This window comes from Phocoena sinus, chromosome 6 (assembly GCF_008692025.1).
Source record: "Phocoena sinus isolate mPhoSin1 chromosome 6, mPhoSin1.pri, whole genome shotgun sequence".
Lineage (NCBI taxonomy): Eukaryota > Metazoa > Chordata > Mammalia > Artiodactyla > Phocoenidae > Phocoena > Phocoena sinus.
In genome coordinates, this window is record NC_045768.1 from 107,407,462 (window position 1) to 107,423,956 (window position 16,495).

At 44.7% G+C, this 16,495-nt stretch overlaps 1 protein-coding gene across 2 annotated transcripts in view; it reads right to left on the reverse strand.

Annotated features, from left to right (window-relative positions):
* Positions 1-230: 230 nt before the first annotated feature.
* Positions 231-16,495, reverse strand: part of PINX1 (PIN2 (TERF1) interacting telomerase inhibitor 1) — an 85,944-nt gene continuing 69,679 nt past the window's right edge. Inside the window, exons 7-8 of one of the 2 annotated variants that reach the window (XR_004350482.1) lie at positions 3,577-4,303; positions 231-316 (exon numbers count right to left, since the gene is read on the reverse strand). Coding sequence is in view for 1 of the 2 variants with exons in the window: in XM_032635843.1 (XP_032491734.1) it covers positions 3,830-4,303 (474 nt within the window). In the remaining variant the exon portion in view is untranslated. Of the gene's footprint in view, positions 317-3,441; positions 4,304-16,495 lie in introns of those variants that run through there. The other variant, XM_032635843.1, reaches the window with a different exon arrangement.

Genomic DNA, 16,495 nt, shown 5'->3' on the forward strand with positions numbered 1-16,495 from the left:
TTTGAGTGTATTCAGTGTCTCCTAACTGGAGAGCATACTTTCATAAAGGAGTCTAGTCATCCTCTTTATTAGGACATACTAATTTGCTCACTAATAACTGAGCACTATAAAATCAGATATCAGAGCAGCGATCTGACCTCCCCAGCCTCACAAGCCAGCGCAACAGGCTCTGAACTGCAGTGGCTGCAGAACCCGAAAGACAAACAGGGTGACAGTGGGGAAGTTCTTACTCAAATCTAAGTACGGCGCTGCTTGCTGGTCCAGAGGCTGAGATCGCTCGGGGAGACGGTGCTGAAACATTTCTTTGATGCTGTTCCTAAAAAAAAACCAAACAAACAAAAAAAAAAACAGGTCCTGGCTTGCTCCTGCCAGGGTCAGCCAGCAGGTGAGGAGAGAAGCAGGGATAGGCACTGTGGTATAGAACAAATGCTCGTTTTGCTTTCACCTTTCAGAAGGATCAGTATTTTCTACAAATTGGAAGAAATTCTGTCTTTGTTTCGTAGACTGGCAAACAGGCCTTATGAAGCTGAGTTTCTTAAACAATTTCCCACCAACCTCTTGACCACACTGGAAAGGAAAACTCATCAAGAATTTCTAACATGCGGTGTTAGAAAGCATTTTCAACAGTTCGTATCAACAATACTGACTCAAGTTAACTGCAAAACTCTTCACAGTTTGCCAGCTGCTTTCAAATATATTCTCATTTAAATGTAACAATGGCATGTGAAGAGCATCAGCCACAGAAGATCTTGCTAAAGACAGGTGATGTCACAAGGGTGAGGACCAAATAAAGCAGTGCGGGTGGGTGTGTGGCCAGGGCAGAGAGGAGACCGGAGCATTGCTGGTTCCCTGGGAGCAGCAAAAACCTAGTGATAAAAATCAAAAGAGGTCCTTTCATAAAGCAGAGTTTATCGGTAGAAGGGGATAAACAATAATGGTTATCTTACTGGGTTGTCTGAAGACTAAACGAGTTGATTTATTTCAAGTGCTTGGAACAGGGCCGGGCACATAAAACAACACAGAGCGATAATTATTTTCTATTACAATTAACAGAAAACAAAAGAAGGGCACTACAAGACAACATTTAAGAAACTCTTCACAGGACAAATCTTTTCCTGGGAACCCACTTTCCCTCTTAAAACTGAAGAATGCCAAGAAAAGCACTGATGACTACAGAATTAATACATTTTCACCGAGTGAAATAAATTAAGGCAAAAAATAGGGCTCATATGTTAACAATTTTTAAAATATCATGCCTATGAAATTCGAGTGTCCAGAGAGCATACATTTCATTGTTCTAAATTCCACTTTGATTCAGAAAACTAAGTGGCCTGAAAAGGAGACACTTGGGAAAACTGAGAGCTGAGCATTTCTAGAGAAAATATTCTGTGTTATTCAGGGCAAATGGTCACGATGTCTGCTCTTTGCTGAGCGTGTGCCTTTTTCTCAGGCCACCCACTCGATTATTAAAATCATTCAGTTCTTTCTGCGACGCTTTAAAATAATAATTGCCACAGTCTACAGGTGCTCTCCGTGAGAGTCGCACTTCAACAGTCTCGCGATGCGACTGCTGTGGGTTCCCAACTCTGAGAGCACCCCTGAGCACCTCCCTCCTCTGGTCTTCCCACCGCCCACTTCACCCCACCTGGCCGAGATGCAGCTCCCTGCTCCCTAAATGCCCATTTGTTTCCTCCCCCCGCATACAATTCAGCATATCCTCCTGGCTCTCATTTTTATTGGCAAATGAAGTTAAAAGTAAATGAAAAGGCAAAAAACCCTACCCCAGTCTAATATATATCCATATATCTATATCTATATATAAAGAAAGATAATTCTCTTTAGGTTTCATACATACCCACTCCCTTCTGGAACTCTAGTTTCTTTCTGGAACTCCCTTCTGGAACTCTAGTTCTTTTGGAACTCTAGTTTCATATACAAGATAGGACAAGCACAGATAACTTGGGCATGTGCCCTCTGTGAAGAAAAGTGACTTTAAAAATCTTTGGTGCTGGGCTTCCCTGGTGGCGCAGTGGTTGAGCGTCCGCCTGCCGACGCAGTAGACACGGGTTCGTGCCCCGGTCCGGGAAGATCCCACGTGCCGCGGAGCGGCTGGGCCCGTGAGCCATGGCCGCTGAGCCTGCGCGTCCGGAGCCTGTGCTCCGCAACGGGAGAGGCCCTAACAGTGAGAGGCCCGCGTACCGCAAAAAGAAAAAAAAAAAAAAAAAAAAAAATCTTTGGTGCTTTATTAGACTGGACATTGCCTGGGATTCTAAACTCTGAGGGCCACAATAAACTCAGACACTACAACTCAGGCTCTGAATTCATAAGAATTTTCTCTGTGGGGTGTGTGCGTGTGTATCCTTTTAAACAACTAGCACCATTCAGAATTCTAAGAAGACTAAAATCAAACATTCTTCATATATTTTCTCAGTTTTAAGAAACTTGGGGCCATGCTTCATATCTAATGTGTGACCCCGAGGGTTAAAATACAGGGCAAAAGCTCATCAGGTTGTAGTGAGTTTTCGTTACTGTTATCCAGGAGCACCTATAAATCAGGTGGAAGGCAGCACGCGACCCACCCTTGTACCACATCCTCAGAGTTCCTGAAAGGTCTGCAGGACCAGAGCAGGCAGCCAGCAAGGGGTAAGAGAAAACTGGGAACTGAAAATTTGGGGGGGGGGGGGAGCAAGGAAGACGGAGTAAAAGGGGGAAAGGATGAAAAAGAAAAGGAGGGAGAGGTCAAGAGAACAAAGACAGCAGAAGAGAGGAAACCACAGTGCTGGACCTCTAAATCTTAAACATGCGCTTTCTTTTGCATGCCGTCTCCCAAAGAGGGTGTGAAGGTGTCTGCATTTTTCCGGGGAAACCCGCATGGGGAGAGTTTAAGCTGCACACAGGGAGACACGCCAGGGTATGGCAGAGGCAGTATAAACCCAGGAGGTGACACCATCTGGTGTGAGCAGGACTGAAGGTGTCTTTTATTCTTTATGTGATATTTATACTTTTAGGAGCTTTCACAAGGCAGTCCCAGTCTAGATGAAAGTAATTTCGTAACCTTAGAGTCTCAGTTTTTCTTTCAGCTTCCTGAGGATCCCCTGACGGTCACCGTTAAGGAGGAGTCCACTCTAGGGCACCTGTCCTTGAGGAAACCTAATGGAAATGTATCCGACCACCGACTCTCGCTGAGGAACCGCAAGAGGGCTCCTGTGAGAGTGCTGGGAAGTTAAACTGCCCCCACCGTCAGCTCACCTCTTAAACTCCTCAAAATACACGGCTGCCACTGCTTAGTGGAAAAGACAGCATTAAAACAAATTCCCCATCAGAACCAAACCAAACCAGACCAAAACAACTCTCTGATTTGGGAATGTAATGATATAAAAGCAACTTGGCAGAAACATATGGTTGGCTATAGAACAAAAAGAGCTATCTGAATGCCAACTATTGCCTCTTAATCCTTTAATTAGACCGAGTCCTTCAGCAGGAAGCACAGTTCGCTGTTACTGAAAGAAATCAAGAGCAAATACAGACTGTGAGAGACCTACACATACAAGCACGTGCACATAACGACGTACTCACACGAAGGGGAATAAATACGGTGGACTCAGAGTCTAAGAACGAAATGTATTTGTTTCTGAGAGCCATGGTTTGGGACACTAAGAAGTTCTGGGAATCCGATTTGGGAAAGCGTGAGGGCGAGATGCAGCAGGGCCAGGCGTGTCAGAGGCTGTGCGCGGCTCCCGGAGTGAACCGGCTCTGCCATCGGGCCAGGGAGTTTGCCCCAGCAGCACCCTGACAGCTGAGAAGCCGGGAGGCCCTGGCTCCAGAGAATTTATTTGGAACCTTTCTTCTTTTTCCTCTTCTTTTTCACTGGTGTTTCATCTAGTGTACCATCCTCTGCTGTCTCAGCTTGCTTCTGTCCCCTTTTCTTTTCTTTCCTGTTTCTGGGCTTCGAGGGAGGGTCCCGGTCATCGAGTGGCGCCACGCAACCCTCTCCACCCTCAGAAGCAGCACCAGAATTCCCGTCCCAGCGGGGGTCTCCCAGCTGCCACTCAACTTGGTCTCCCTTCTTCTTGGCCTTGGGGTGGGTGCAATTCTCCACACTTTTATCTTTCGCCTCTTTCTTTCTTTTCTTCCCTGCTTTCTTTTCCACTGGGGTCTCTGAAGCCTCTGGCCCCACGGCCGTGCCCTGAGCCTTACTCTTGCGCTCTGCCATGCGCCTGGCAAAGTACTCGCGGATGGTGAAGGCACTGGTGGTCATGGGGGAGACGTCAGTCTCCTCTGCAGCGTCGGGACTGAGCTGGCCCTGAGGTGGGGAGAAGAGTAACACCGGTTACGCATCAGCTAGTCACTCACCACCGCCCGGAGCCCGCATGGCTGGGGGGGCCGGGCTCCCCCTGGACCCCTCGCCGGCCGTCGGGTAGAGCTGAGCCGCACGGTGCAGAATGCAGTGGCCACGCGCACCAGCTGAGGGCCGTACGGGTTGGGAGGCCGGGGAGTCGGAGGCTAACTTCACAAGGTAGATGGTGAGTCGCCTGGACGCCATTCTGACAGAATGGCCCCTTGGCAACAACCTTATAAATGGCAATGAAGTTCCTAGAGTCTCCATCAGAAACAAGGACCCTAAAAGCCCGGAGCTCTGGCGTGTCGTCAGACACCTACTTGGTCTCGCTGTGGATACACAGGCCTTTGCGCCCTGACCCACAAGCTCAGACACCACGTGTATATGGGAGCCCCTGCTAAACCAGGAGCCACGTGCCAGCCTCGAACCTGGTGTGTCCAGAGCGTGGCCCTCTGGCCGCTCGAGAGAGGAGGCACCGGGGCTGGAAGGGCCCGTGTGCCCCCTTCCTCCCGGAAGGAACAGGAGAGCTGGGGTGCCCTCTGCCCTCAGCTGGGGGTGGGAGACATGAGACGCCCCCCCCACACACTGCCGTGAACTAGACACCCATGGCTGTGTCCGTCTGCTTCTAAATGGAGGAATTACTCACTCATAACCGCCGGGATTAAGTGTGGTTTACATTTTAATTTTACATAAATACACTCAGTTGTAAGGCTTGAGAAGGCTTGAGAAGAGGAAAACAAAAATGCTAACTTAATAGGCTGGGATAAAAATCAAATGCTGGTATCACACCATATAGGTTGTGGCTGGCTGGCAGTAGGGAGATGAAAAGGTGTGCGTGAAAAAGGAAGCACCTTCAAATGGAAGCATATAAGGACTGTGCTTTAGGTAAGGTCAGTGTCTGGAATAATTCTGCCCACAGTCTTTTAAAATAATCAAACCCTTAAACAAATACACTAAACTTAGGTTTTCATAATTACCTGGCTTCTCCCTTCACATTCACTTATTCACACAGCACGAGATGGGTGGTCCGACCCTTTCATGAGGTGGGAAAACAGTTTTCTGAATAAATCAGTTTCCAAATTAGGAGTCTGCAAATTATTCTGAACTGGGCGGGCAAAGCTCTGCTTGTGCAGCTAACTTTATTACAACCACACATATAACTGGACCACGTATTTTCTTGTTACAGCAGCACTCGAAACCCGGCTCAGTGGGATCAAAGTAGTGTCCCGTCTGAAATTTCGGCTGAATCAGTATTATATCAGTGGGCAATTGGGCTCTGAATGGCCGCTGACCCAGCAAGCTCTCCCCAAAGGGTACCTTACCAACAACATCACAGCTTATCTAATCAGCACAAACCTTATTTTACTCAGGGCTAAAAACACAAAATCACGTAGTCAGTTTCTTAAATTTCAAAAGGTAAAATGCAGAACATGTGGAATAAACCAAATGAGCTTTTTAAATGTTAGCTATCAATATTCAGTTTGGGCTGGAATCCCATGAGGTAATTTTGAGAAAAATTTAAAAGTAGCTGCCACAGAAGCCAAAAACACAAGGTCACTTTGTCTTTCTGTTCCTCAAATGTTGAAAAAGAGCTGAAATTTTGCACAGCAGGATGAAAAATCTTCTCAAGGCTCTCCTGATCCCAGCCAATCCCCGCCTGATGGACGAGAAAGGTCTTGCCTTCCGTTTAGTAACGGCACACAGCCACACATGGCACGTCTCCATGAAGGAGGCCTGTTTACATAAAATAGGTCTCACTTAGCTTCACAGTATGAAAGGAGTTTGTCTTACGTGGGCCACCTCCTCTGGAGTGTATCTGTGTCTCAGGAACTCAAATTCGAGTCATAACCTATGGCTCCTTCCTTGCTCACCTGTTTATTACCTTCTGAATTCCTGCTTTTAACAGTTAAATCACAGGAACTAATTACTGGTATTAATCACACTTTTAATTACTAGAAAATACAAGATCATTTTTGAGTCACTTGTTGAACTCTGCGGGTCTTTCTAATCCTAGAAAATAACTCTGCTCGTAATCAAGTCCTCTGGTGATAAGGATTTTAATAATCATGGGCCACTGCACACCAAGCTCAGCGGGGCGTGGAGACAAGCCAGAGAGGTGCCAGCACCCAAGGAAAGTGGAGGCGAAACAATGACTTGCAGGGGAGAGTGGTGGGCAGCCTCCCACACTCCAGGAATGTACCTGTTTTGAAAACCATGGAAACAAAGGAGGAATAGGTTGCAGACCTGACTGCTGTAGAAGCAAAGCCCAGGTCTCATATTTCATGACTTTATAAATCATAAACCCAGTTTTACTACAGTGATTACAATCCCTGTTTCTATATTCTCAGCCATGAATGCATGAATGTGAACAATGTACACCTTTTTAAGAAAATGAATACTTTTCATATCTGGTCTCTTCTTCAAAGTAAACAAGTACTGAGAAAAGCACCGGCAACTTTTTAGTACTCTGAAATAGCAACAAACTCGCTTCTTCCCACATTTCCACTAAACGTATAATGCAACCCCCCCCACCAAAAAATAAAAAATCTGTAATACCAAATGTGACTTTCACTGCTTCATAAACTTTGAGAATCCCAATTTGCTAACAGTGTTCTAAAATCTAGTAAAATAAATTTACAAATAACTTGAAAACTTCCTGTTCCATGCAAAATACTAGCAAGGGAGGTATGGTTAACTAATGATCTTATCGAACATTTGATTTAAGCTTAGGGATTTAGGAAACCTTTTCTTTTAAAATTCCAATTCCTGCTATTAACTAATGGAGGGCCTTAGATAAATCCCATAACCTCTCTGGGTCTCAGTTACTAATCAAGTCAAATAAGTAGGTTAAATTAGACCTGAAAGTCTAAAATTTACTGAACTATGAAATGACATTTGGGCTGGCCATCCCTCTGTGACACCAGACAGCAGAGGAGGGATAGTGAGGCTCTATAAGCAGGTAGCAGATGAGCTCAGCTCATAGGCCACTATCACCCCAACTGTCAGGCCAAGATGCAGGAGTGACAGCAATGCACCTACAAGCCCATCCACAGAGAATATTTTACACCACCTGTAAGAGAGCATACAGCTGGAGAGCAGATCTAGTAATACTACTTAGGAGAAGAGAAAGGGCCAAATACTATTTTGCAACGAATAATTTGTAAGCATTCATTTAAAAGAACTGACACTATATATTAGAAGCTAAAATCAATAAAAGCAAAAAACTGGGGTGACTACTAACTGGAATATGAATCTATTTTAAACCTAAGTCCTGGAAATCATCCTAATATTTCTAAGAAAGGTAGAAAGAAGCTGGAACTTTTAAAATGATAATAAATTCCCATTTTGTACTTAAGGTTTTGAAGGTTCTCTTTTTAGATACCTTGGCTTGAAAGTCTCCACTGATCCTTTACATACCCTAAAAATTTGTGTTCTCAAGAGGCAGAGAGTCGGGAAAATACCAATGAAGCTATCCAGATGGAAGCGGAAATGTGATGGGTTTCTGGAATGAATGACCTGGCAATCTCTCCCTCAGCTTCATGCCTCTACAGTCTAAGATTCCTTAAGTCCTGCTTGAATGCCAAGAGATAAAATAGCTGTCCAGTCACGGCATACGCAAGGACAGTCAGGCTTTCCCCTGGGGACAGTGAGGGATAGAGTCTCTATAGTAGGAGCTAGGTAGGGGTCTCTCTGTAGAACCTCCAGCTTTTCTGTTGGCCTTGATGTCCCATCAGTTCATTGGTCTCCTCACTCAGCTGGGGAAGGGACATGTCGCCTGCAGCTGTGCATATCCGAGGCCATGCAGTGCACCTAAGACGAAGAAGCTTTCCAAAGACACAGTTCGGTCAATGAGGGGAAACGGTAAGGGAATCAACAAAACAGTTTAAAAGATCTCTCCCTAAATTTGTAATATATCCACTACTCTACCTCCCTTTTTGTTAATTAAAAAGAAAGATCCAAAGCTACATTGAGAAGCTTGAATTATTTTCCATATATTTTAAAAGCTACCATTTTAAAAATATAAAATGAAATAGTCTGTGTTGTTCTAAAAACACTGTTTCATGGGTTAATCTTGTCTGTCTCAGAAAACCCCGCAGTGTTCTCATTTCTTTCAGAACCTATGAGTGTACAGCCTGTGTTTAAAAAAACATTTGACGATGGATTTTCCCAAGTGACAGCAAGGGCCTTAATTTCTACCCCAACCAATAAACACTCTGAGGGTCAGAACCCAGGAGGACTGCTCCCCAGCTCACAGAACCTCAGTGGCTTAAAGCCAGAAGAGCCCGGCGGAACTACTCCCTCCATCATGTGTGGAGACTTGACCCAGAGTGCCCGCAGCCCGGTGCACTGAAGAAAGCGGCTATCATTTCTTGAATGCCTTCAGTGTGGCAATCACTTATTATCGTATGTCACCTCACCTTGACAGGGGTAGAAACTGAACCTCAAAGCACTTAATATTCAGAAGGCCTGACGGTGGGAACTGGCAGAAGTAGGATTTGGCCCGAGGCTGCCAGACGCAGAGCCCGTCCTCCCTCCACGCCCTCCACGCCAGCATCCCAACTTCCGGCCTGCATCACACAGACCCACTTGTCACTGTTTCTCTCTTCAGAAATCATCCCAACACTGAAGTACGTATCAATTGGTCCATGCTCAACTTTATGAGGCAGAAGTTAACTGATGCTAAAACTTCAGGTCGAAAAAAAGGCCACAAGAAATAGATACTACTTTCTAAATGGAAAAAAACTCTATTATCTAGTTTGCAATTCATATAAATAAAAAAATAGCCTGAAACCAGGCTTAAGAGTTGTTGTTTTTTGTTGGTTTGTTTGCAGTACGCGGGCCTCTCACTGTTGTGGCCTCTCCCGTTGCGGAGCACAGGCTCCGGACGCGCAGGCTCGGCGGCCATGGCTCACGGGCCCAGCCGCTCCGCGGCATGTGGGATCCTCCCGGACCGGGGCACAAACTTGTGTCCCCTGCATCGGCAGGCGGACTCTCAACCACTGCGCCACCAGGGAAGCCCAAGAGTTTTATAATTAGAGCTGGAGAATCTTAAGGCCTCAACCTATCTCTGGCCATTCTGAATTACAAATGGGGTAGGGGTGGGGGGCGGGAAGAGTTGGATGCAAAGGACACAAGACCTTGCAGAGAGAGACACTTAAGAAATTAGCTATCATATACCATAATCATCTCAGGTGCCTGAAAGATGCATGTCGTCTTTTCTCAAATGGCTACAGAATGTCATGAGTTTGTTCTTCGCTTCTTTTAGGTACTCTGCCTAGAGGCTTTGCAGCTCAGTGAGCTGTCCGCTCAAGCTCTTCTGGGTTCCCAGTCCTCGGTGTCATTCAAACATGTCTACTGAGATGGATTAACAGTGAATTGCCCAAATATAGAGGATTCTCTTTATTATTCTCAGAAGAATGTTGTTAGTAACTTTTGGGGCAGGGATCACAGCAGTTTGGATAGAGAATTCAGAGAGGTGTTTGGGGCAGACGCACCACAAGCATAAAATCTTACCAGTTGTGATAAGCATACAGTCCAGGATGAGCTTTCGAAGGCACAACGCTTTAGCTCACCAGCCTTTCTCATATGTCACTGCCGATCTTAAGTGACGACATGATTGAAGTCTTTTGATTTCCACGTTGCGACACAGGCTACAACAGTAATCCTTCAATGAACTTTCTCATTGAAAGAAAAAGCAGACAGCCAGAGCTCAAGGGTAATGGACTTAGCAACAGGGTCATTAGCTCTGAGAACTACTGCCCGTGATGAACAAATGCACACTTCCGCCCCAGCCTGTGCCATCAGCTTGTGCTGCGTTAGTCTGTGAAGAGTTAAGAAAGCTTGGCAAGTGAGTAGTTTGAAAGAACACTTGCGTCTTCTCTACACTTTACGGCAGGACAGCTCTGACAAACCCAAGTTATGTCTTGATGTCTCCTGGGAGGCAGAAATTGCGCCCGTCCACTTAGGACAGCGATGAATTCAGGTATGAAGCCATTTCAGGTATGAAGCCCGTCGAGATGGGGGCAGTGCTGAGGTGAGGGGGTGCCAGGACATGTGAGCACAAAACCCTTCGCCAACAGAGGGAGCCGAAGGCGCTGCCGCGGTCGCCTGTGATGCTCCCCGCGACGCTCTTCCAGATTCTTCATACACAGTTGTGTGCGTCACTCCCTTAAAGATCAAGTGCAAAGCTGCCTCCTTCAAGAAGCTGGTCCCCTGTGAACAACCTCCCTTGGTTACTACTGTGACTAGCAATTGGTTACTTGTACTTTCTGGTTTTGTATAATTTGCTTTCTAAGCATCTTCCCAAGGAATTTTTAAGTTCCTTGAGGGCAGAAATCATGCCTATTTCATTTGTGTTCAGCACAGCCTCTAATGAAGAACAAACACGTGGTGAGCGCTCCAGGAAAGCACAAAAGACACCAGCCCCAGGCAGATCCAGGCTGGGAAGCACTCCCAGCCCCCCACTGAACCAGAAGCTTTGTATTTGTCAGCACAGATTCCCCTGCGTGCCAGGCGGGGCTCCTGACTAGAAGGGGCTTGGAAGGGTGGCAAGCAAAGAGGGAACCAGCATTTTGCAGTGGACAGTCTTCCCACCCAGATGAAACCACACTTCTAATCAGATGCCACCTTGCCTCCCAGTGCAAATCGCTCCGCTAACTTCTGCAGGTGCATCCCAGTGCCTTTTAGTGTGATCAGCCCATCACTCCCTGTGGCCCTGAGCGATGAACAGCTCAGTCAAACGATCCATACATGTCTCTTCTGGTCTATTATTCCACATGTCATCAGGTCACCTTCTGGAAGATTAGGTAAATCGGGAAAATGGGGTGCTGTGTTTTATGGAACTGTCACATGCATGATGTGGGGCGGGCTGAACATCAGCAATAAAGTGACATGCGTGGGTTGTGACTGTTCTCGCCATCAAGAGAAGAGGCTGGAAAGCAAGCGAGTTCTAGAGTACATCCAGGCAAAGTCAGGAGATCACTCTGAGAAGACAAACAGGTGGATCAAGTTCCACGAGAAGCCCCCAGCGGCAGGCTGTTAAGGTGCAGCCTACACGCTATCTTGAGCTGATCACACAACCTGGGAAGCTGTGCATTCCCGCGAGTCATCAGAATGGATTGCCTCCAGAGGTGAAGCAAGGAGCGATCAACATGTTGGTCATAAAGCAGAGACTGTGCGACTATGTCAGCATCTCTTCTCCTGCTTTCTATGGCACCTTTTTGGTTTCCACATGATTGAAAACACTGTTTCACTGACAATGAGCTATGTTTGCACTCACAAGAAGTTTACTCAGGGGTAAAATCCGGTGCTTTTTTCAAGATACCATTCACTCACTCACATCTGGAGTTAGGATAAACACACAAAGTCTCAGAAATAACCAGCCTCATGGAATCTGCCTGGGAAATACAATCACTTGCTTAGCAAGCATCACAAGAGTTAAAAACAAATACAAGACTCCACTGACTGACGGGAAGTTTTGACTTGAAGAGGGGTTAAAAATAAAAAAATACAACAACAGAACTAGAATTACACAGCAACTCTTAACTTTATGTGAGTGTGTACATGTGTACAGTGTGTGTATGCTCATGCAAACAGGTTCTAGGAACCCAGGACCTGTGCAGGGGTTCCAGGAGGGCTCTCTGGCTGGCACGTGCCCCGAGGGCCAAATCCGGCTGCCCCCGATCAGAATGGTTTTTACATTTTAAATGGGGGGAGGGAGGGGGAGAGAATCAAAGGAAGACTATTTCATGACATGAAAACTATGTGAATTTCAAATATCAGTGTCCATAAATAAAGTTTTGAATTTCATCAGTAAGAAAAATTTGTTTTCTCTCTAGTATATAAGTAAACATAACAGATGCTATGTAAATATTTGCTGAATGAATAAAACTTATTATGAAATACAGTCTGCTTTTTGGAGATGTTAGATGCACGTGAAGTATATACACACACACGGAGGTGGTTGGAGGGCTCTGGGTTTTGATGAAGTTCTCAATCTCAGTCTCTTGTTAACTTACTGAATTATGCTAGTGAGGGATAGAGAGGGCTGCCATCTGCCGTTTGATTTCTGGCAGACAAGGACGAAGTTTGCTTATGAAGTGATCTGACATCAAAGAGAACTCCCGACCCACTGTAAGCAGGCAGATACCTCTCTAACGTTAGGCATTAGAACCCTGCCTGGAATTTACAGACTCAGATAAATGAACTGGACAGCTCAGAGAAGATAATGGGGAACTGGAAGGGACAGAATATCTTGCTTTTCCCTGAACAACAGCAAAGAACTACAAATAATGCCAAATTCCTCGTAGGAAGGCCAGTGCTAACAAAGCTGTTCATTTTTTTTTCCCACTTGCCTCATGAGCTGCTCAAATTACCACTCATTACAGAAAGCCAACATAAACGTGCTTTAAAAGGATGGTTCTCTATGGCAACAACCTCTCTCAAGTAACTGACATCAGAGCTACTGACAAGAGTCATACAGCCTCTGGGGAAAGAGAGGGAAAAGAAAAAAGGAGCAGGTTTCCTGCCTCCCTCAACGGTCTTAAGGCCTGGAAAGTTGCAGTGATCCATGTGACAACATTTCACAACACATCGGCCGTTACAAGATAAACGAGGCTCCTCCAAAGCTAGAAATGATCAATGTGACATAGGTACCAAGTTCTTTGATTGAAGCCTAAAAATAATCCAAACTGGCTATCATTTATGATTCTAGGTCAACTGGTTCTGTTCCCTGCTCTCTGGAGACAGGACAAAAAGCTTTTGTAAGTAGTTGAAGCCTAATGCCTGAGCCTCCAAAAGCAGAAGCAGAGGCTGACGAAGGGCCTGTCTCTTCCACCTTTACTCCACTGACTTGAAAATCGCTTAGGAATCATTAACAACTCAAATTTAGGCTCCTTATTATAGAAAGCATAGCATCTTTTGAAGATTTTAGAGAACGTACTATTCTGAAACAAGGAATAGGGTATGAATAGTTATTTGGAATAAGAAGAGAAGGGTAAATTAATTCAGGTGAATGAAGTTACTACTAAAGTCCTCTCCCTCAGCTCCTGTATACTATATGGGATTAGTCGTTATATTGACCTCTTTTTAACTGACCAGAAACTAAAGTAACAAATATTTAAAAAATACTTCTAGGAGTAAATTTGGTAGGGCAAAATAATTCTATGTTTAAAGGATATTTAAGTTAGTAAGAATAATTAGATAAAATCCTGAAATCACTGAGTCGTGTAATAAAAGTAAATTATACAAAAAAAATAAGATCTTGAGGAGGCTGAGGTCCAAAGTTGTGGCCATCCAGTCCTTCATAAACATCCACTGAGCAGCTCCAGCAGCTACTGTTTACTTGACCGGGGCCGGGGCCCAGGGAGGAGCTCCCATCTGTGGGAGACACACAGTTAAAAAAAAAAAAATTATAAAAAGGTCTGGGTAGATCTCATGTAAGTGTTCTTGCCACAATAAAATTTAAAAAAAAAAATGCAACAGGAGAATTTATTTTTTAGAATAGACAGAAACTAAACAAGAAAACCAACTACAATACAACTCCATTCAACAAAATCTCTAACCAATTAAACCGAGATTACAATTCCAAAGAGTTCATAAAAATTAAAATTATTACTGCTATTAAATAGATAATTCTCATATATTATTATCATATATATTTAAGTATATCATCTCTTAGTTTCATGCAAGCTATAATTTTATTTTATAAGCAAGAAACCTATTAAGGAAAAAGAACAAGTAATACTGCCTCCTTACCTGCTCAAAATCCAAAAAAGTTCCTTAAAGCAAGACCTGCCTCTTGTTTGCAGCCCATAACTGGCTCAGCCTCTGTGGAGATTCAATACCCTGCATCACAGTGCTTCCCAAACTACCAGGGGTGAAGGGCCAATTATTTTTCTTCTTAAAATCTCCTATCTATTATGGGCCAAGATTTTTGTTAAAAACAAAAAAATTAGAAAACAAAATTTCAAAAAGACATATAAAACACAAGTTCCAATTTCTAAAAATTAATCACACTACTATAAAAGTTTCTAAATGCTTACTCTCGATTTCTGTCCTGTCACGGGCTGGCCTGTGGACGATACTTTGAGCGGCACTGGTATAAAATACTCAAAGGAAAGTAAGAAAGGTGCTAAGTTCAGTGTAGTAGAAGCGCCCATGACCTGGGTGTCAAGAAATCTGACTCACATCTGAGAGAATGTGTGATCTTGGACAAGTCACTGTACTTTCTGGGCCTCGAAGCAAATCGTTTGCAAAACAAGGAAGGAGGGCTACTCGGTGACTTTTTTCAAACATGGTTTTAGCAGTGCGTGTCTTTCTCCAGACGAAATCTTAAACAGAAGGCCAATGTGTAACATACCAGGGGAACAGTGGTTGAGGTGGCGTTAGGGGAACGCAAAGCTCATGTCCTGACCCTCCTCTCCCTTTGTAAGGCCCCCGAGGCATCCTTGACGAACTCTCAGGGCTTTACGGAATACAGTTTGAAAAGCAACAGCTATGTTGTTAGGGTCCATTATAATTCTAACATTCACTGTAGCCTAGATAATTTCACAGCACTCAGTAACAGGACACTAAGAAACTTGCAAGAATAAAATTGGACCTTTACTATTATATAATAAGCACAATTCTTAAGGTGTCATTAACTTTTGGAATTCCAACAATTGGCTGTTTGTGAGCACTGGCCAGTGACCAATGTCTTCCAAAAATGGTAACAAAGTATCAAGCCTGGTCTCTTCTATACTGTAAAGTTTTATGTTGCAAACTGGATCTTTATGAGGATCCAGATGACTGAGGATGAAGGTGAGGTTGACTGACTCTTCTGGGTCTACCTGGTGAGGCTCCAAGGAGGACCCAGAGGGGAGATGGTAACACCTACACCCATGTCACCAGTGTCCCTACCACGGTCACTCCAGACTATAGCATAAGAAGCGAAGTATCACCTCACCAGCCACCAGCTGCGCTAAAACCCAAAGGAAGGTTCCTCTTCATCTTATTTTCATTACATCGCAGGATGAAAATCTGGGAGAGAATGTTATTTCTGCTTTCCTGCCGTAACAGAGGGGCAGAAGGAAAAATGAACCAATATTTCACTCTTCTCCTCCAACACTGGGCCATCTAGGTATCAATGTTTTCTTATCACAAAAGCTCTTAAAACCATTTGCTTGATCTGTCAACAAACAAAAAGCCAAATCTAATCCTTTCGGGCAAACCTACAGAAAGTCTAACCAAACAAAACAGCCCAGTGACTTACAGCTCTGGTTGTTTTGGTAGCCCTTGCCCTCAGCCCTTGCTTCTTTTTCTTTTCTTCTGCTCTTTTAATTCATGTCTTATTATGAAGTTATGTTTGTTGGTCTAGAAGACAACATACATTTTTACTGCTACTAAAACAACCTCCAAAAAAAGCAATGACCCACTTTCTCCTTTCTGGCCTTACAGAAAGTAGAGGCAGGCCCCCAAGCCCCGTTTGAAGTCCTTGCTTCCAGGAGATGGTCGGTTTATGTCTCTTGTCTGAGGACAGGAAAAGGATGCACTCTCGGCACCGTGTGCTAGACAGAGATAAGACCAGAGATTTCTGTCCTCAGCACCTTATCAGCTCTTCCTGCTACTTTCCAGAGTGGACAGCACCATGACTGGCAACAAACTAGCCTAAGGGGGGCTGGGTGGTGAGCAGCTTGGGGATTGGAGGGAGTGAGGTAGGAAGGGGTGTAGAATGAAGAAAAGAGGTGAGGTTTTTAACATACCTTAAAATGGTTTGGCTCAAATAAAACTGTCTTTTAAAAAAACCACAAATTTTACATCTCATTTTGCTAAAACTGCAGCAACAGGGACAGAAGTTTTTACAAGAACTTCCTTTCTGGTTGGAATGCACCACCACCTTCCTTGCTTTGAGCGCTGCCCCTAACTGCTTTGTGCTACTGGCTCCCGGGCACGTAGCACAAGTCCGATCTGCTTGTCGATGTTCCAGCCAGGGGTCTATAAACCAGAGGCTGCAGAGAGAATGCTTCCTACAGGCACACGTGCCTCCATTCAGACAACCAGTGTTTTCTGGGGCCACTCACCACTCCATTTCCGTATCGCAAAGAAACAAGCAAGGCTTTGAGATACTCTTCCAAACATAGGAGGATGTCACTGATGACCTCTTTGGGGAACGAGGCT